Below are 20755 nucleotides of genomic sequence, written 5' to 3'. Positions count from 1 at the left end.
GTGTCCGGCTTGTTTCTTCATCTCTTCCTTCATCCTTTTCTGTGGCAACTAACTTGTCAACTGTGGTGGCCACAGACATGCAGGTCTTCTCTTGAGACTCCTCTGCCTGAGCCTCAAGCTAGGGGTCTGTTACAGTGTTCTCTGAGACACACCTGAGCTCTGAGCCATCCAGCTGGTGCCTGGTTAAGGGCACCAATTAAATTGCCCTCCCTGTCTCAACTGTAACTGCTATAGGTCTGAAAGCATTTCGTAATTCCTAGCCATAGACCACCTCTCTGGTCATCAGAGAAGCTAGGGGGCTGTTGGTGGTTTCCCTGATGTGTTCCAAACTGCCGCTGGTCACAGAGATACCCAGCTCTTCCCTAGCTAAGTTCTGGGATTTAGGTTGCCCTCCCTGGTCAAGGTGTAGCTACTATAGGGATCAAAACTGTTGGATGTCTGCGAGGCTCATGTGCTTCCCAGTTCAGTGATGGGCTTTGGAGAAACTAGGAGGCTTGCCTTGCTACCAAAGCCACAACTCAGGAGAGAGTCCTCCAGCTTTGCCTGAACTCTTGCCTTCATTGAGGTCCAGAGATCTGAAAGGTTTGTATGCATTCTAGTGCAATATACCAACTTGAATAACCTAAGGGATCTCTCGAGCGATCCCCTCCATCGCTCCCAAAGTTGAATCTGAGTCTGAAACTCTTCTCTAAGTAGGTCCTCAGCCTCAAAAGATACTCCTTGTTGCCCTGTCCCAGCTAGGGCCCCTATGTTTCTGAAAGATTTGATGCCTGCTGACTGAGGAGTAGACATCAGAAAAGCTTGGGGGTGGTTATTCCTTTGAGGCCTCCTCTCTCTGATTGTAAGTAATTTGGGCCAAATCAAAAGCATTCAAAAGGACTACATTGGCTTGCTTCAGACCCCATTTTTCAGATACTCCGCACCTAACCGGGTTTCAAAATTCCTTCCACTCTCCACACACTTCAGGTTGTGACCTAGGTGAGGTCGCCCTACTAGGAAATGCACAACCCTGCACTCGCTTGGCCAAAGGGACGCTAAGCCCTGACCGCTCATTCACAATTCATGCACTGGAGTATCTGACATACAACATACAAAACACAAACACCAACACCAATTCCCTCTGCCCCATTTCCTTCTTCCTTCTTTTAAATCCTTAAGCGTGGGTGGGTATCAGGGGCCAATCCTTCCCTTACTGCCACCAAGCACACTGGACATGTGATCAGGATGTCCCTTCCCCTTAATTACAAGGGGGTTTGCCTTCCTCTGTCCTCAGGGCCCTTTGCCATGTACTCACCCCAGCCGGCTGGTTCCTCCTGCCCTGTCCTGTCAACCTCGGTCCTTCAATCCGTTGTCTCCTCTCACAGGATCCAGCAGAAGGGTCAAATTGGCTTCGCCCTCCTCCGAAGAAAAGCCTCGGTGGCGCCAGGAGCAAGCGGCCGGTTGCCCCTTCCCCTGTGCCCTGTCTAGAAAAGGTCAAGGGAGCTGCCTTCTGGTCTTTTTGAGGACTTAAGGTCCCTATCCGAGTCACGCAGGCACCAGAAATGTTGGGGACTTCAGAATACAGACCAGAATGGAAAAATCCAGGCAGCAATATTTCTTTAAAAAAGTCTTTTATTCAGTTTGAATTTTGTCAGACAAAATACAAAAAGGGGTGCATTCAGGAAGAAATGAGAGAATGCCCCCCGTCAGTCAGATGCAGACAACTTTTATGCCCTAAGGCAAAGCAACAGTTCAGCCCCTTGACCCACCCCTTAAACATTCCCCTTTATGCATATTCATTGAAGCTCAACCAATTAGAAAATTGATGGTGGCCTTTTGGTTCCAAACTGCTTTCTCCATTAGATGGCGTTGCTAGCTTATAAACTATCTGACCTAATTGCTGTTTCCAGGAAATGCTCTGGCCCCCCTGTTTATCAGGAAAGGGGTCTTGTGGTTTTAACAGGTTCAGGCCTAAGTCTGCTTTTAGAACTTTGTGGTGAGCTAGACATCCTGGGCAAACAGACAAATCCCCTGACCGCATCCTCTTGCAAACTCGCTGTGTTGCAAAAAATATTATTTTTTGCAAGCAGGGGCAAGCAGGGGAGAGAGAAATGTCTTTTTAGCTTTTAGTTTGCTCTCTAAGATGGCTTTCAGCTTATAAAATGGCTCCAGCCTGGCTCTCCAAAGTGGACCAAGGTGGACCCCTGGTCCTCACTCCTTCAGTGTCAAGGAGATAACTACACGACTTTTAGAAGACATCTGAAGGCAGCCCTGTATCGGGAAGTTTTTTATGTTTGGACTTTTATTATGTTTTTATATGTGCTGGAAGCCCCCCCGAGTGGCTGGGGAAACCCAGCCAGATGGGCGGGGTATAAATCATAAAATTATTGCTATTGTTGTTACTAGGCCTACTTTACAAGGATGGTGTGACGATGAGTGAGGCAACGTCTGTGCAACGCTTTGATCCATTACGAAATGTGCTACAGAAGCGCAACAAAGATCCTAAGGTAGTATTTAGATCCTAAGGTAGTATTTAATATAGGACACATCTGGACTGTGGCTATTTCAGAGGTGGGATTCAGTCACTTACTGGCAGATTTAGCCTTTCTGAACTTGGTGCCTTTCTGTTGTTCTGAGGCTACAACTTCCAGCACCACCAACTATTTGCCATGCTGGCTGAACTAATAGGAGTCATAGTACCAAACATTGGGAGAAGACCAGGTTGGGCAGGGGTGAGGAAAGCCAGATATTTACTAGTCCTGAGATAAGAGTTGATTCCAACATGCTCCCATTCAGCAAACCCTATGTTTCAGTAGAGTGCATTGTGCCTAGGGTTGCCTCCTGTCCCTAGAAATATGTGAGGGGTGGGAAGAGGTGGGGGGAATCAAAGAGAGTGTTATGTACTGAGTTGAATAGGATCCAAAATGCAGAAGTCTGATTGGTCCTAGAACAATAGGATTCAGAATGCAGCAGTCTGATTGGTCCTAGAACAATAGGATCCAGAATGCAGCAGTCTGATTGGTCCACAGGAGCCACCCAATCCAGCTCCAGGTGGAAGTGACTCTGCAACCTGATTGGCCTACAGGTGAATCCCGGAATTAGCCAATCACGTGGGGCCCAATGTGTAAATAATGTATATAAAGCAGACATTCTGGGGGAACTTCCATTCCTCCTCACCACTATGAGCTGAATAAAGAGCATGAAATCCACTCTCAACTCCGACTATATTTCAGAGAGAGAAAGAAGGCCTTTGCGCTTTGCACAGGCCTGACCCATTCAGTCTGGTGGAGAGTTTGCATAGGCAACGAGGAGGAGGGGCAGCTGGCCGAAGAGCAAGAATGGAAGAAAAATAAATCACTGAGCGCAGCATAGCAGCTAAAATGTGAGGGCACTTGCCCCCAAACTCCTTTGTTGCAAAGGTGGTGGTGTGTTGGCTCATTGGTGTCGAGTCGCCTTTGAAGCTGTTTCTGCACCAGGTAAAGTAATTTTTAGCTCCCCAGTTCCCCGCACAACCTGTCTTGTATTTTGCCCGGTCAAAAGTGGCAACCCTAATTGTGCCTTAGCTCCTGTGTAATGAAACTCTGACCTTTACACAGAATGCTGGCTCCCTAATGCTGCCAGAACCGTGTATCATGGGATTTGTAATAAAACCCTGAGCTAGCAGTCAAATTCCAGAAGAATGTGCTAACAGCGTTACCTTCTGGAATTCATAAAGCTTCACTAAAACGTGATGGGGGCAGAAAGTTCTACATACCTGCGGTGGGGATTACTTCTTTCCTTGCTGAAACAAAGCCATTTGCGACTGCTTTATCGCCCAACACGACACACAGAAAGTTAGCAAGGGTATGCTGTTGTTGCTTAATGATAATTTTCTGTTGGGCCAGCTTTTTATACGCAGAGAATTTTGCACACAAGGAAGATCTGAAATATTGTACTTTCCCTATCTGCAGTTTGAAGTGGTACAGTCCATTCTGCCTTGCCAGTACTCCACCACAGAGGTTTGGAGTAGAGACAGGATGATGGGAACAATCTGACAGCTTGACATGTTATAAGCAGTCAAAAAAAGGACGGCAGCCAACAAACCTTGTAGGTTGTGCTTATATCCCTCCCCCCTCCTCATGCTGTTTTGGAACAGAATGCAAAATATTGTTGTGCACCACCCCAGTCTCTGAATGGTGCGAGATTCTGGGAGTATACAACCTGAGACTACAATGGAGGGCTTCATAGTGTTAAGACCCCAAGAGGGCCTTGCTTCTGCCCTAGCCACAACCTTGGGTTCCTGCAGAAATCAGGCATGGCTCTGACTCTCTGCTTTCCCAGCCCTGCTGTCTTGCTTCTAGCTTTGACTTCACATACATCTAAACTCTCAACTTTGCCTTTCTAATTGCCAGCTAGCTGAGGGAGGGGGCTCCACCCATTTGCCATCTGGCACAGAGCCAGTTGCTTTGTTACCTTAACAACCCATGCTTAGGGGGTGATCACCAAGAAACTTGTCTGGCTATTCCAGTAACTGGGTCCTTGTTAGATCCAGGAATTGTAAGGAACTCGGGCATCCAGCCTACCCCCGCCCGTGACAACTCAGATATATGCACCAGGGTTTTCCTTGGTGATTTACTGGACTAGACTAGGAACCTGGAGGTTTCTAGTTCATCTCTTACCTTGCTTTCAGTGAGAGTCAGTGTGGTGTAGTGGTTAAGAGCGGTGGACTCGTAATCTGGTGAACTGGGTTCGCGTCTCTGCTCCTCCACATGCAGCTGCTGGGTGACCTTGGGCCAGTCACACTTCTCTGAAGTCTCTCAGCCCCACTCGCCTCACAGAGTGTTTGTTGTGGGGGAGGAAGTGAAAGGAGATTGTTAGCCGCTTTGAGACTCCTTAGGGTAGTGATAAAGGGGGATATCAAATCCAAAATACTACTACTACTCCTCTTCTTCTTCTTCTTCTTCTTCTTCTTCTTCTTCTTCTTCTTCTTCTATGAACTTACCATGAGTGCAGCTCTCCCAGTCTCAGCCCTGCCTCCAATCTGCAGCATCATGCCTTTGTGCCTTCTAGTAGCAAACTCAGCAGGTGAGTGCTGCTGGGTCCACTGGGAAATGAGAGGGAGGCATCAACATGCTCATAAAATCATAAAATTGTAGAGCTGGAAGGGACCCAAGGGGTCATCTAGTCCAACCCCCTGCAGTGCTCAATAGCCCCTGGTCTCTCAGGTCCAGCACTCTGAGCACTACTACGCCATTGCCTTTAGATATCTAAATTTTGCTTTTAATTTATTTTAATGGTATGGTTTTAACTTTTGGGTGTTGGCTACCCAGGGCTCCTTTGAGAGCTGGGCAGGATGCAAATTTAATAAATAACATACAGTGGTACCTTGGTTTTCAAACAGCTTATTTCACGAACAACTTGGAACCCGAACGCTGCAAAACCGGAAGGTGTTTCGGTTTTTGAACTTTTTTTCAGAAGCCGAACGTGCTCCATTTTGAGTCCCCCTGTCCTTCCTGTTGCACTGCTAATTTGCTTCCCCCCATTGTAATTCAAGCCTTCCATTTCCGATTGCAGTGTTCTGAGGTGATATTTGGAGCTTATATTTGGAGCTTTTGATTTTGCTATTTATTTTGCGGTTTTTGTTTTGAGGATTTTTCAGTTACCGTAATTTGTTTTTGTGACTGTATGGATCCCAGTTCAGCTACTGATTGATGGATTGTGTGACTATGGAAATGGATAAAAGCCCCCCCCCCCCCATCCAAACAATGGTTATCTTCAGTGCAGGTAAGAATTTTTTTTAATTTTAATTTTTAACATCTACAATACTGTTTTATTTATTTTATAGTACAGTACATTGCTTTTTAGGGATGTGGGTGGCGCTGTGGGTTAAACCACAGAGCCTAGGACTTGCCGATCAGAAGGTCGGCGGTTCGAATCCCCGCGATGGGGTGAGCTCCCGTTGCTCGGTCTCTGCTCCTGCCAACCTAGCAGTTCGAAAGCACGTCAAAGTGCAAGTAGATAAATAGATATCGCTCCGGCGGGAAGGTAAACGGTGTTTCCGTGCGCTGCTCTGGTTCGCCAGGAGTGGCTTAGTCATACTGGCCACATGACCCGGAAGCTGTATGCCGGCTCCCTCAGCCAATAAAGCGATATGAGCGCCGCGACCCCAGAGTTGTCCATGACTGGACCTAATGGTCAGGGGTCCCTTTACCTTTCTACATTGTTTATTGCTTTCATGTTATGGATCAATGGTCTTATAAGATAGTAAAATTCATGTTAAATTGCTGTTTGAGGGGTTGTTTTTAAAAGTCTGGATTAATCCGTTTTGCATTACTTTCTATGGGAAAGCATGCCTTGGTTTTGGAACTCTTTGGTTTTGGAACAGACTTGCTTAACGGATGAAGTTTGAGAACCAAGGTACCACTGTAATGTTGAAGTTGATGATTATCTAGCTTCTGTGATATATGGCAAGCCGGATATTCTGCTCCCCTCTGCCTGCCCCCTGCCCTGTACTGCAGCCCAATACTTTTCTTTCCAGCGCTGTTCATTCATCTGCAAAACTCGCTGATCAGGCCATCACGTGCTGTGATACTCTGCAACATGCCGTCTCCAGCCAAATTCAAACCAGATGTCTTTCCGTACAGTAAGATTTCCAGATCAGCTCGTCACACCACTCTCTGTGTGCAGCTGGCTAACTTGCGGCTGGAGGCTAGCAGCAAGACGTGTAAACGGAGGAGCAGGCCGGCCCCACCCTGTGCTTCAAAACTTTGCCCTGGAGGCACAATGCTCTCACCTGGCTTCTCTGAACTCTTGTATCTCTTTGGGCTCCACCTAGAGAGATCTGAAATTGGAATACTTCCTGACTTTTGCAGAAGAAACAAGGCACTAAAAAATCAAACCAACCAACTGGCTACTTCAGTAAATTGGGAATGGAAAGGTTTTTCCAGGTCCACTGGTAGATCATGTGACATGTTTGCATTGGGCTGAGTCCTGACGGTCAGCGCTTTGCAGCAGATTCAAGGGCACACTTGAAATTTGGGACTGTGCAAGTGAAGTGGTTGAAGATGCTCTATTGCCCTGGTATAACAAACCCGCTTTTTAAATAAATAAAAAACCAGATATTCTGCATTTTGAAAAGTTATGGGGAAATGCACTGAAAAGTGTGGTATGGATGAGTGATTGAGAAATTGCACAAGAAATTCAGCCAGGATTCAGGCTGTGTGCTCACTGCCGTACAACTTCCCTGCAATCAGAACAAAAGCTTGGTAAAGCTTGGACACAGTCTAACCTCCATGTTGACTCTGTGAATGCAAAGCAGGATTAATGTTCACCATACAGAACTGCAGGTAGCTTACTGTCTGCACGCAGGTGAGTTGGTCTCCCTGGCCATAAATCAGCACTCTAGCCATTACACCACACTGTCTTTCTCTCCCTTCTATGTTTTTATAGACTGACTAAGCCTGAAAAAGGTATACACTTTCCTTTTTCTGAATATTTGAAACTACAGATGTATTGATAATGAGAACACAGATAAATTTTCTGAAGCAACGTTGACAGCATTTTTAATGTCACCATAGAGATGTAATTGTTATTTAGTGGCATTTATTTATTTGCACTTTTGATAACGACTTTCCCCAGGCTCAGTGTTTATGTAATGTTTACATAAACATTAATAAATAAACCCATTCATTTTTATTCATCTTAATACCTCACATTGCAATTAGATATTGATCTTATCATAGCTTGGTTTGCACTAAAGTGACATAACAGATTGTGCGCTTTGTGATGTATAGCAACAAAACAATAGCATCGTTTATATCCTATTCTTCTTCCAAGGACCTCAAGTTTCTCCCCTCCACAACAACGCTATGAGGGTAGGTTAGGTTGGAGATAGGTTAAGTTGTGAGGCAATGACTAGCTCAAAGTCACCCAGTGATCTTCTTGGCTGAGTGGAGATTTGAACCCAAGTCTCTTAAGTCCATCACTCTGACCTCTTCCCCATGCTGGCTCTTGGTCAGTATTCTGTTAATATCATTACCACCCATAGCCTGAAATAATGTGCTTGATAAACGGATAAAGTCCTTCGTGTTCTTTGAAGAATTGTTCTGCCCTCTGTGGAAAGAGTGTTGTTTGAAATGCTAGAATCCAGAAAGGGAAGGAAAAGAAACCAACATGTGTTTAAAACCACATGACTTTCAATTTCATTCCTGTTATTTAATGGACTGGTTTTGCTCATGACACTGGTTATAGGCAACTACCATGGCTTTCGTTGTTGAGGGCAGAGAATAAATTGAATAAAGGACCAACAACAACACAACAATTTATGATGTGTACTTTCATGTTATTAATTTTATTTGAAAGTGTGAGTGCAGAAAGCAAAAATGAAATTACAAGGTGGCTTTCCCTGGGAAATGAAATGATCCCTCCTGTGGCTCAGTGGGTCAGTATGGCTGGCTGTATAGACACGTAAGCACAGATATACACAAATACACTACACACACAGAGAAGAGAAGGTAAGTGAGAGAGCATGTAGAATATAGCTGTGCACAAATGTGACATAGATTAATTTTTGTCTTTCTTATACGTAGAGCCTGTAAGAGTGAGTCACACTTGTGTCAACAAGCTGATGACTCTCCTTCCCTGTGGCGTACGACTGCACTGCTGCTGCCTTCATTGGCTCATCTGTTGCAAATCTGTTGCGCTTATTTCTTTTTTGATACAGAAGGCACTAAATGTCACAGAGGGAGGGGAAAGCTTAGATCTTTCCAAACAGAGACAGGCCAAGGCAGGAAGTCCAAACGGCGGGAAAAGTGTAATAAACTAACTGCACAATTTGATTATACATGTCTGCTCAAAAGTCCCATTGTTCACTGGGGATTACTCCCAGGTATAGGAGTACAGTATAGGATGCCAGCCTAAATCATTTGCTGTTTCTTTAACAATCTTTCGTAATCTCTGCTTGTAGCGCCACATCTCACTTTGCCCAACAGTAGGGCTGGCTCTGCTTATTCAGGGCATCGGTTGGAATCACATTCCAGTGGATACCAATGGGATATAAAAGATTCCTGGTTATTCTCCTTTGTTGCAGACTGCCTACCCTTCAAGACTTCTCTGATGAAAATAGGGACACCCTATGTAGTATTATTATTATAATAATATTATAATAATATTTTACTATTCACACCCCAGCCACTTTGCACGGCCTCCAACATATATAAAAACATAATTAAACATTAAACAAACTTCCCTTATACAGGGCTGTCTCGGGGGTCGAATAATTATGATCCTGGACACACAAAATCAAAACATTAAATATCAACGCCTCCCCTTCTTTTCATGGTTCATTTTACATATCATAAATCCCTGCATATTTTGCAGAAACGAAACAATCCAGTATAGCCATTGATATTTTAAGGATGTAAAAATGAGTGTACTTTAAATTGTAAAACTGACAATTTAATAAAAAATTTATTAAAAAACAAACCAAAATCAAAACATTAAATAAATTCCTGGCTGCACGTTCTCCTGCCGCCTTGGAGATATTAGGATAAAACTTGTCTGTGTGTGTGTGGTTTTTGTATTTTAATGCAGCCTTAACCGTTCATCAACCCGAACCGCCCGAACCAACCTCGACCTCGCTTCGCCTCTCAGCGAAGCCAGACCCAGAGGCAGCCAGAACAGCCGCGCTTTCTCAGCAGGCGGCCAAAGTGCGGGCAAAGGAACCTCCCCCGGCGGCTTCACTGCCCCGCACTGCGCATGTGCTGCCGCTTGGAGGCACCACCGGAGCGAGGCGGAGGGCTTTGCACATGCCCAGAAGAACCGCCTCACCTTCCCTCCCCGTGTAGGAGCTTCTGCCGCTTGCCCAGCGTGAAGTTCTTGCGGGCGGCCACCCCCCCCACCGCCTAGTTGTCATGCCGACTCCTCGCCGCCGCCGCCCCCTCGCCGCGTGAGAGGAGCGCGCGCGCGTCCCCGTCTCTCTCTCTCTCCCCCCCCCCCCCGGCACATGCCCGCCTCCCGGCCGCCGGCAGGAGCAGCAGTTGCAATCCCCGCGCATCACCCTCGGCTGCCGGGCGCTGCTGCCTCGGCGTGCTTCCCTCTTTCTCCGCCTCTAACAAAGGGATCGTCGGCGAGGGAGGCGAGGCAGCCCCCTCCCCACGCGACCAAACCGCGGGCTATTGTTGCAGCTTCATCGGACGAGGGCCGGGAGATGGAAGATGGAAGGAGGCGACGGTGGGGTAAGGGAGTCCCGCCCCCCGCCCTGCTCCGCGCCTTATTCCTTCGCCTTTCTTCGTGCGCCCTGGGAACGCCAGGCGCCCGTGGCTGAGTTTTGCTTTCTTACATAAATGCTGCCTGGGAACAGTTTCCTCTTTATGTGCTGCTTGGAGCTGCCGAGGCAAAGCCGTCCTCCCCCCCCCCCCAGCTCCTCTGCCGTTCCGGCTGCTTCTGATGTGTGTGCAAGCGAGCGAATGAATGAGAGCGAAAAGGAAATCTATAGGGCGATGCGCCTTGCGCTTTTACGCATTTCTAGGGTGCTTTGGAAGCTGGCGGGGGTTCTGTTGGCAACCGCGCCGGCGTCTTCAGGCGAGTTCCATTCCCCGGGGGCGCGGGTGGGGAGCGTGGCTTACTTAGGGAAGGCACAGCTCAAATCCCTGCTCCTCTAAGACATCTGGATCTAGTGGAGAAGGCGGTCGTGTTTAGTTAGGCGGGCTTTCCTTCCAGGGTTGTTGTGAGGAAAAAGAGGGGCGCGGGGGGGGGGGGTTTGGAACCATGAGCACCACCACCTGAGCTCACCTGAGGACGAGCGACCTGTTTTGAAATAGTACAGAGGTCCCCTGCTTTGAAGTTTCCTGCTAAAATCTAAGCTTTGCTCTGCAAGCGGTTCTGTGTTTGAATTCCCCACCCCTGAAGCATGAGTTTATAACTACCCTACCTCGCAGGCTTGTTGTAAAGATTACTGGGAATGTAAATGACGATGATGTTAATGTGAAGTGTATTTAACAAAGGCTGGGTTTTGTTTTGTTTTTTGCTATGTTTATGCTCCAGAGGCCGGAGCTTCGTTGTGTTTCAGCAGAGCAGCGAAAGTAGCACGATATGGCTGTGATTTCTCCCCCGCCTCTTTTGATATTTAGCACCTGTGGATAAAAACTGCACAGGCCACTAAAATTATAATGGAAATGCTTCGACAGCCAAAACAAAGTTGCAAGTTGGCATGTTTTTGCATCTAATTTGCTTTGGTCGTCGCTTTGTCTTTCACTTCCTCCAGTTTTGTAACTTTGTTCTCTAGGGCTGCAATCCTTTTCCTGCTTAACCAGGAATAAATGCCACTGAACTCAATGGGACTTATTTTTCAGTGCACATGTATTGGGACGGGGCCTGTCCCTTTGTATTTTGCATAGCATCTAGGTCATTAGGCACATATCTACAAACACTGGTAATTGTTAGGTTAACTGGGCTGTAGACAACTTAAGTTCCACTCAGAGTTAACCCGTTGAAATTAATAGACCTAAGTTATTAGCAGTGCCTGTTCAATCTCAGCGGGTCTGTTCTGAGTATGACTAACATTTGGATACAGCTCAGTTTATGTAGCTAATTAAAGGACACATTTCTGTGTCTTGACATCTGGGCACACTTGGGCCATACATCTTATAACTGCCGCAGGTCTTTGTCCCATATGGTCTTTACTCCCCCATTCTTAGTTGGTTGACAGCCTGCATCTGTCCCAGTTCATTCTAATTATATGCAAAAGAGTGCTCTGTGTGTGTGTGTGTGTGTGTGTGTGAGAGAGAGAGAGAGAGAGAGAGAGAGAGAGCTCTTTTCTGTTTCATCTGATTGCTTGAAACCTATTTTTAGTTCCAGAGATCAGGCTCAGTTTAACACATTGCAATGATGAACCTGGGGAATTTCCTGCAATAGCTCCCAAAAAGTCTGGACTACATTAAAGTCACTACTGTGAAAGAGAGAACTTTTGTTGAGGGTGGCCGTTGAGAAAAACAACGTGTAACTCCCTACTGACAACTTTTCAATGACTGGAAGAAGTATCAAGCGCTGCAGCCGTACAGCTGACTTAGACATGACTTTGGGTCATGTGTTCTTGATTTAAGGGAGACATCTTTCCCCATGAGCAATGCAAGGCAGTTCTCAAAAGAACTGTCCTGTGAAGTGTCTGGCTCACCCTAGGGGGATTTTGGACCTTCCTCAGGTTTTTAATAAATGATTCTCCAGTTTTTTTCTTTTATAGAAACGGGGGGGGGGGGGGGGCGGAAATCATTGGCTGCATTCTGTCCACTGGCTGAGCAAGACTCCTGTACCCATTTATCAAATGGAACACAGCCATTGCCGCCTGCTAGCGTCTGGTGGGATTCTTAAATATCCAGTGGATGGGGATTTGTGGCTCCCTATTGCATGTCCCTGAGGATGTATTTAGCAATGTGTGTCTGCCCTTTTGTAGTGGAACCCCAGTGCAAGACATGGAGAGCTCCGGCCAACACGCTGGCTGTGTCAAATGTGCAGTGATTCAGTTTGTGCCCATCTTGGCTACCATGATCTGGATTTGCCTTTCTTCTCTTCCAGTCTTGTGTACATGTTTGGTCCCACTGAGGTCAGCAGTGCACTTAGTGTACTTGATTCAGAAGAAACCCTTAAATAATACTTGGAATATATACAGCACCACAATGTGTGTCACATATGTTCTTTAGGTAGCCCTTGCAAAAGTAATACAACAAAAGAACAACACCACAAACTGGCTTATAAGTATAAAACCAAATTTACTAGAATAGAGATAGACTTGTAACCATTCAAACAACAAACATACTAAGGCGCCATGTGCAAGACAAAGCCTGGAGATACTGTAAACATGGAGTGGATAAATGTACAACTGTATCTTAACAAGTTACATGTGCAGTAAACGTTACACAGACTGGATAAACGAACATGATTACATGGTTAAAGGTGCAGCATCACTTTTTGGACTGATGAAGCGTTATTCTCACCAAGGTGGTGGCTTTGATTTGCCTTCCCGTGATTGCCTTCCCATGGTTCAATCTTTGAAAAACAGCTTTGAAAAACTTTTTCATATTCTCCAGTGTGCTACCCTTGCCGTTATGGTGGCACGGGGTTGCCGTTCTGTGATTGGACTTACTTTACTTGTTGAACGGTTCATTTATCCAGTCTGTATAACGTTTACTGCACATGTAACTGGTTAAGATACAGTTGTACATTTATCCACTCCATGTTTACAGTATCTCCAGGCTTTGTTTTGCACATGGCGCCTTAGTATGTTTGTTGTTTGAATGGTTACACGTCTATCTCTATTCTAGCTATTATTCTAGCAAATTTGGTTTTATACTTATAAGCCAGTTTGTGGTGTTGTTGTTTTGTTGTATTATTATTACTGTCACCACATTTGATACTTTGTGTATATACTTTGCAGCCCTTGCAAAAGGCCCGCTGCAAAATATTTCAGTGTATTTTCACCTCTTTCTAGGTTCCAGATGCACTTTCCTTCAGGATATTTACTTCATTCTTTTCTCCACCTCCTTTCTCATTTTTCTTTTCCAACTGACACCAACACTCTGTGGCCAATTGAGCTGTCCTTCCTTCCTTCCTTCCTTCCTTCCTTCCTTCCTTCCTTCCTTTCCTGTATCTTCTTTATGCTAATACTACCTCTTTGTTTTTTGACTTCCCATGTTTTGGCTGTACAGTGGTACCTCTGGTTGCGGACAGGATCCATTCCGGAGCTCCGGTCGATCCCAAGGTTTTTCGCAACTGGAGGTACCTGTTCTGCACACGTGCGTGGCGCGGTAGAGCGCTTCTGCACATGCGCACGTGGCAAAACCCGGAAAAATACTTCTGGGTTTGCCGCGTGCATATCCCGAAGGATATTTAACCAGAGGTGCATGTAAGTAGAGGTACCACTGTAATTCTGTTTGCACTCAGTATCTGAATTAGAAGTGGTGGTATTGTAGCCAGAAGATGAGACTGAGATAGAAAGCCAAGGAGTTAACCAGGAAGTCCATGGGTCTACATTATAAACTCATAATGACGCAGAGCAATCCATGCATGTTTGCTCAGAAGTAAGTTATGGCGCTGGGCGACATCTTGTTTTCGACATCATGATATAGGTAAAAGGTAAAGGTACCCCTGTCCGTACGGGCCAGTCTTGACAGACTCTGGGGTTGTGCGCCCATCTCACTCAAGAGGCCGGGGGCCAGCGCTGTCCGGAGACACTTCCGGGTCACGTGGCCAGCGTGACAAAGCTGCATCTGGCGAGCCAGCGCAGCACACGGAAACGCCGTTTACCTTCTCACCAGTAAGTGGTCCCTATTTATCTACTTGCACCCGGGGGTGCTTTCGAACTGCTAGGTTGGCAGGCGCTGGGACCGAGCAGCGGGAGCGCACCCCGCCGCGGGGATTCAAACCGCCGACCTTTCGATCGGCAAGCCCTAGGCGCTGAGGCTTTTACCCACAGCGCCACCCGCGTCCCCCTAGGTAAAAGGTAAAGGTACCCCTGCCCATCATGATATATCACCAACTAAATATCGCAATATATGGATATAACACAATGTCTGAAATAAGGATGGAACTATGTAGAGGCGGGCAGTAGGGTTGGGCAAATATATGGTTCCCAGCTTTGTGATATAACACCAGCTAAACGGTGTGATAGACTGTTGTATCTCAATGTCTGAAATAAGGATGAAATTGAGCAGAAGCACTGGCTGGCTTCACAGTTTCCCCCACATTGTGATTTTTGTATAGCACACACGCACATCTTGAGTTGTAATATATTGCCAGGTCGAAAACTATGAAACCGATATCACAATATGGACTTCGAACTGGTTTTGAATAATATATTAATCTATCACCCAGTCCTTGTAAGTTCCACTTGTACTTAAAGGTAAAGGTAAAGGGATCCCTGACCATTAGGTCCAGTCATGACCGACTCTGGGGTTGCGGTGCTCATCTTGCTTTATTGGCGGAGGGAGCCAGCGCACAGCTTCTGGGTCATGTGGCCAGCATGACTAAGCCGCTTCTGGTGAACCAGAGCAGCACACGGAAACGCTGTTTACCTTCCCGCCAGAGTGGTATCTATTTATCTACTTGCACTTTGACGTGCTTTCGAACTGCTAGGTTGGCAGGAGCAGGGACCAAGCAACGGGAGCTCACCCCGTTGCGGGGATTCGAACCGCCGACCTTCTGATCGGCAAGTCCTAGGTTCTCTGGTTTAACCCACAGCGCCACCCGCGTCCCTTTCCCTCTTGTACTTACTTTCAGATTAATTCTGCCTGTGTTTGCTGCTTTAGTGACACTACCTCAGTGTCTTCCTGTCCATGCTTTTGAGCGGCATTTCATATATGACGGTGCACATGATCTCTGAGCAGGAAAAGTGTCAAGTAAAATGTGACTTAAGGGCATTTAACTGGTCAGAGGACTGTAGTCTTTATGTGCAGGCCTTGTGAGATAAATGGCATGCGAAGCTAAAGACTGTGTCATGACCCGCAGGCTGCAATCCGGCCCAATTTGTTTCGTGAAAGCCTGCATACCCTCATGATCCAAATTATAAGACGAGGAGCAGTAGTTTGTTCTGAGGTTTGCACCAGATCAGCAGCGGAGGCAAAAAAATAGGAGCTGGACTCCCTGACAATCTTTTCTGTGCTTCCTAGCCGAGACCACACTGCCTTCCATATTATCGCTCCCTACGTCTGACCAGAAGATCCTCATAAAATTGCTTGACAGCACAGGAAGCCGCAAAGCAGGGTTGCCAGAACAGATCTTATTTAGGCTCTGAATGACTTCAGAGTTCCATTAACTTTTTAAAGGGAGAAGCCAGATTCTGAGAATATCCGGCTCATTGCTGGAACTGATGAGATGCAACCGCTAATGCGCTGGTGGAAGGAAAGGAAGGGCAGCCAGCACCGAAAGCTCTGTGAGATACACCTAAAAGCTTAAAGTAACAAGACAGTGGAATAAGTTTTGCAGAAGACTGCCTGCTTCAGAGGCAGCAGCAAATCAGCTGAAAAACACACTGGGCATCTTCAGTGCCACCACAAACTTCTGCTTGCTCAGAATCAAGTTTGTGGCCTTGCCTCTCGCTTATTTATTTCCCCCTCCCTATTGTAAATTCACTGAGCTATCCCGCTTTTACGGTTTCATGCTGTCAAAACAGGCATCTTTAAGAGTTGAGGCATGGCTGCTGTATATGCACCCAGACTTGGTACCTGATGGGATTAGGAGATGCTGCAGAACAGAATTAAGATGCTGTTGGGTTGATGGGGGACAAGGAGGTTCCCCTGTGGCCCAGTGTTGGCCCTCCAGAAATTGGGCAATGCTTGTATGGGAAGGAGCTATAGCATGGTCCTGGGGCATTTCATAAGAACAAAGGAAGCTGCCTTGAATCAGATCATTGGTCCATTGATCTGGTAGAGCTTTGTCTGCAGAAGGTCTCAGGCTCCATTTCTGACATCTGGTGAGGTTGGAAGAGACCCTGGTCTGCAATCCCACAGAGTCATTGCCGTCAGGGTGGATAAAAATCAACAATCTTTCTAAAGGAAAAATCTTTCTAAAGATAGTATTCTATTCAAGTTACATTATAGTCCAAAGGCTATTAATCAGGAAATGAGATTTTTTCATGTGTGCTAAAACTCAGTCTTAAATTGTTGTTTTTTACATTGTTTAACCACATCAGTTAACAAACATGCATATGCTGTAATGTTATTGTTTTAGTTAAATAAATTGTTTAAATTGTTATTAAGGAAATGATTATTTTTCTCCTTCCAATAAAGTACAGCAGAAAAGTTGTCCAAATATAAACAGTGAGCTTATTAAACCTCACAATAAAATTTGTAATTATCTGTCTATGTATTTCTTAGTATATCCAAATCAGTAATTTTTTATATAACTGTAAAAAATGCTCTGAAAATTTATTCCGGTACTTCCGGGTTTGGCATGGTGCCCAACCCGAAATTGCACAACCTGAAGCATTTGTAACCCAGGTATGGCTGTATACCGTCTTTTTAACATGTGCCAGATTGTGATGTGTCCAGATGTGCATTGGGTGGAGAGAAATGGTGCCTATCTCCCAGACGATCTTGTATGCTTTGACAATGTATACATAAGAATAGAAAAATGTGGTTTAAGAGATTTGTAAGTCAAGCTTATGCATGTTTACTGAAAAGTAAGCCTTGGTGAGTTCAGCCCTAGAAAGTGCGCATAGGATTGCTGTATAAGTTGTGTAACTAATAATTGGAAAGCGTTTTGCCGAAGAGCAAGGAAATGAGAGGGGTGTGTATGCTTGCCATTGCAAAAATAGTTCCCACCCACCCCCCTCTGTGTGTTTAAGAGAGAAAGAGGGAGATAAGCAAGGATCTTGCTTTGCAGGGTGTTCAAGGTCAGTCTGCTGTTTTTTAAAAATAAATAAATCCCACTCCCGCTTTGAGATGAGCATTGCCAGTGGAATGTGTCACAGTGAACTGAACATGTTTTTCTTCTATTTTTGTTTGCAGGGAGAAGCATTTGTTTGGGTTAACGGTGCATCGGCTCATTCTCAGAGTGTTGCCAAGGCCAAATATGAGTTTTTATTTGGTGGATCAGAAAATGAAAATATTTCAGAATCTGGTAAGCGTTGATCATTTCCTAAGTGCCGACTCTTGGGTGCAAGATTGTGCACTCCTTCAGTGCTGGACATATATTTGTTTGTTTGTTTGTTTAAGTCGGACCTATTGGTGTTGACACATCCTTGATCTGAAATTAAGGCAGGTATAGGAAAGGGAGCTCCTGGTCTCTCAACTGTGATTATGATCGCCTCCCTTCATTTCCTCTACATAAGCCAAGAATGGAGACATGTGGACCTCAAGATTGTGGTTTGACTCCATCTCCAGTGGTCAGGGAAGATGGGAATTGTACTCTAATAATAACTGGAGGACCACCTGCCTTGGAAGTCTCCTTGACAATTCACACCACCTTGGATGAGCAGGGAGTGGATCTACTGGAAATCTGATGCTTCACATCCAGAAAAGTCCCCAAGGCAAATTGAGCAGATTGGTGAAACCCCAAAATGGATATATGATATGGCAGTAGGACAACCAGCCCCCACCCAATAGTTTGTATCCTGCCTTCCTACAAGGTTCATATGAATTTACCTGAACATTTTGGAGGATAGTGGGCATGGTCCACAGATGGGGCTGGAGGTCAGGCTCTAGACTGGGCAGACAAGAATAAGAGGGCCAGAAGCAGGTGCAGAGCTGAAGCCAAACAGAAGGTCTAGATTCAAGGCAACAATGGAGGACATGAGGGAGCCAGAAGCAAACACAAGGTCGAAGGCAGGCATGGGTTCACTATTGACTTATTTATTTATTGCACAGATTTATATACAGTGGTACCTTGGTTTACGAACTTAATCCATTCCAGAAGTCCATTCTTAAACCAAAGTGTTCCTAAATCAAGGTGTGCTTTCCCATAGCAGCGGGGGACTCAGTTTACAAATGGAACACACTCAACAGGAAGCAAAACATGTTCTGCTTCCAAGGCAAAGTTCACAAACCAAAACACCTACTTCTGGGTTTGCAGCGTTCTTAATCCAAGTTGTTCATAAACTAGGCTGTTCTTAAAACAAGGTACCACTGTACCACTTAACATAAAATGGTGTGCAAGAAAGGATAAGGACGAAATAAAATTCTGAATAAATTGCATTAATCAATGATATGCCAACAGCTGGGGCCACACTTCAGGGGAATCCTGAAGTCTCTGAAGCATCTGAATGTGAGAGGAGACTCCTGGATCAACCTATCCAGTTCAACATCCTGTTCTCAAAGTGGCCAATCAGATGCTTCTGTTAAAAATTGCAGGCAGGACCTGAGCTTAGCAGCACTCTCCCCTCCTGCGGCTTCCAGCAATTGGTATTCAGGACCATTCCTGCCTCTGATTGTGGAAGCTGAGAATTTGGAGAGTCAGCTGACCATATTCAAGCTGGGAGGTCAGCTGATTCTCAGTTCAGTTAGAAGCTGCAACCTATTTTGCCTGGCTTCTTGACGATCCAAAATAGTGGTGTCACAGAAGGTAGGGTGCTGGAGACTAGCTGCTGGCCCCTTGCATCGCCGAATGATCGGTTCCCATGTCTCTCCTCTTCCCCTGCAGCACGTTGGTCCCCAGATGTTGTTGCACTACAACTCCCATCATCCCTGACCACTGGTCATGCTGGCTAGGAATGATGGGAGTTGTAGTCCAACAGCATCTGGGGACCCACAGGTTGAGAAACACTGGTTAACTGAACACGGGAAATGCTGTGCATTTCCTATCCCCTGTCGGAAAACCATTGGCAGTCTGTGCTAGAGGCAGTGCACATCAACAAGTCCTTGCTTTGCAGATTGTGTTATGCTAAGGATTGCAAGGGAAGTTGGGAAGGGTGGAACAGAAATGGAACAGCAGGAGCACCGAGTCTGTGCTACTACTGTCTGTTTAGACATTGAGGTGTGTGATGGATGGTTTTTAAGAGAAGGTGGTAGAACATCGGGTGTAGTAAGCTTCTGTCTCTTGTTACACTCAATGGTTTGTGAAGTCCGCAAACCCTGGAGGTAATACCAGGGTCCGCGTGGACATATTATAGCAAACGATCACTTCCATACTTTTCCAGAGAGCTGGATGGCTGTCGCATGTGAACAGATAGCTGACTGATACACATCCACTTCTGCAGTAAGAAGAGCAGGGGGCTTGGATCTGGAAAACCAACAATCTCAGGGCTGCTCCTGCAGGTACTTCAGTGTGGAAGCGCCCTCGGACCACAGTCAGTTCTTCTGCACATTGGGCAGGGGTTTTAAATACCGTATTGGCCCGAATATAAGCTGCACCTTTAAAATTGGAGGGGGGAAAATACCTGAATATAAGCTGCTCCATTCCTCGCTGCTCCTGGCTGCATACTGGGGGGGGGGGGGGGAGCTACACTGCGTTGCCGGCGGAGGCCTTTCCCCTTCTTCTCTCTCTCCCTTCCCAGTCTTGGGGGAGAGGACAGGGGACTACGCACGGGGCGGGCACCGCTTTGCCACGCTCCTGGTGCTGTTTGCCGCACGCTCCTGGTTGCATACTGTAAGGTTGCTAATATAAGCTGCACTTTAACTTTTCACGGTCGGAATTTGGGGGGAAAGTGAGGTTTATATTCAGGCCAATACGGTAATTCCAGGTGGTGGTTTGTGTCTGTGTTTGCACATTAGGCTAATTTTGGCAGACCTGGGGAAGAAGGTTCTCTCTCACCCAGTCCCATCCTCGCTCTTTTAGGAAACAGAAGAAAGAGGAAAACTAAAGGAGCTTTTATCTGGAGCGAGGGGAGAAGAAAGGGGCCATTGATTCATTAGTGAAAGTTCCCAAGCGTTGGCGTTTCAAGTGAGGAAAACTCTTGAAGTGCCTCATAAGAAACATTTACTGACTTGTAGAACTTGGCTCGTGTCAAGAAGGTTTTTTAAAAAAATTAAAAACCCATATTTGTTTATGGAACAGTCTTTATTCAAGAAACCCAGAGTATTGCTCACATTAGTGGTGCAGTCATCATAGCATTCAGTCCACATAATCTCATGGTGGAGGTGAAAAGAGATACGATTAGATTACTTAATAGAAGGGATGCCAACTGACTAAAGAATTTTGTACTCAGTCACCTGCCTCTTAGCGGATTGACTGCTTTTTTCCCGTATGAGCCAAACAATATAGATGCCCTTGAAGAAAGTGCAATAAACTTACAACTGCAGAAAGGACTTTATGGTCTGAAAATAGAGACGATGTATGTACTTTTGTAACCCAAGATAATCTTTAATAAAAA

At 45.8% G+C, this 20755-nt stretch overlaps 1 protein-coding gene across 2 annotated transcripts in view; it reads left to right on the top strand.

Annotated features, from left to right (window-relative positions):
* The first annotated feature begins 9949 nt into the window (after positions 1-9949).
* Positions 9950-20755, top strand: part of PSD3 (pleckstrin and Sec7 domain containing 3) — a 152137-nt gene continuing 141331 nt past the window's right edge. Inside the window, exons 1-2 of one of the 2 annotated variants that reach the window (XM_079959226.1) lie at positions 10091-10193; positions 17457-17568. In XM_079959226.1, the coding sequence (XP_079815352.1) occupies positions 10173-10193; positions 17457-17568 (133 nt within the window). In that variant the 5' untranslated portion in view covers positions 10091-10172. Of the gene's footprint in view, positions 10194-17456; positions 17569-20755 lie in introns of both variants that reach the window. The other variant, XM_079959225.1, reaches the window with a different exon arrangement.

Source organism: Podarcis cretensis (genome assembly GCF_951804945.1).
Source record: "Podarcis cretensis genome assembly, chromosome: 17".
NCBI classification, from domain to species: Eukaryota; Metazoa; Chordata; class Lepidosauria; order Squamata; family Lacertidae; genus Podarcis; species Podarcis cretensis.
The sequence above is the reverse complement of the archived record's forward strand: the minus strand, read 5'-3'. Positions and strand labels throughout refer to the sequence as shown.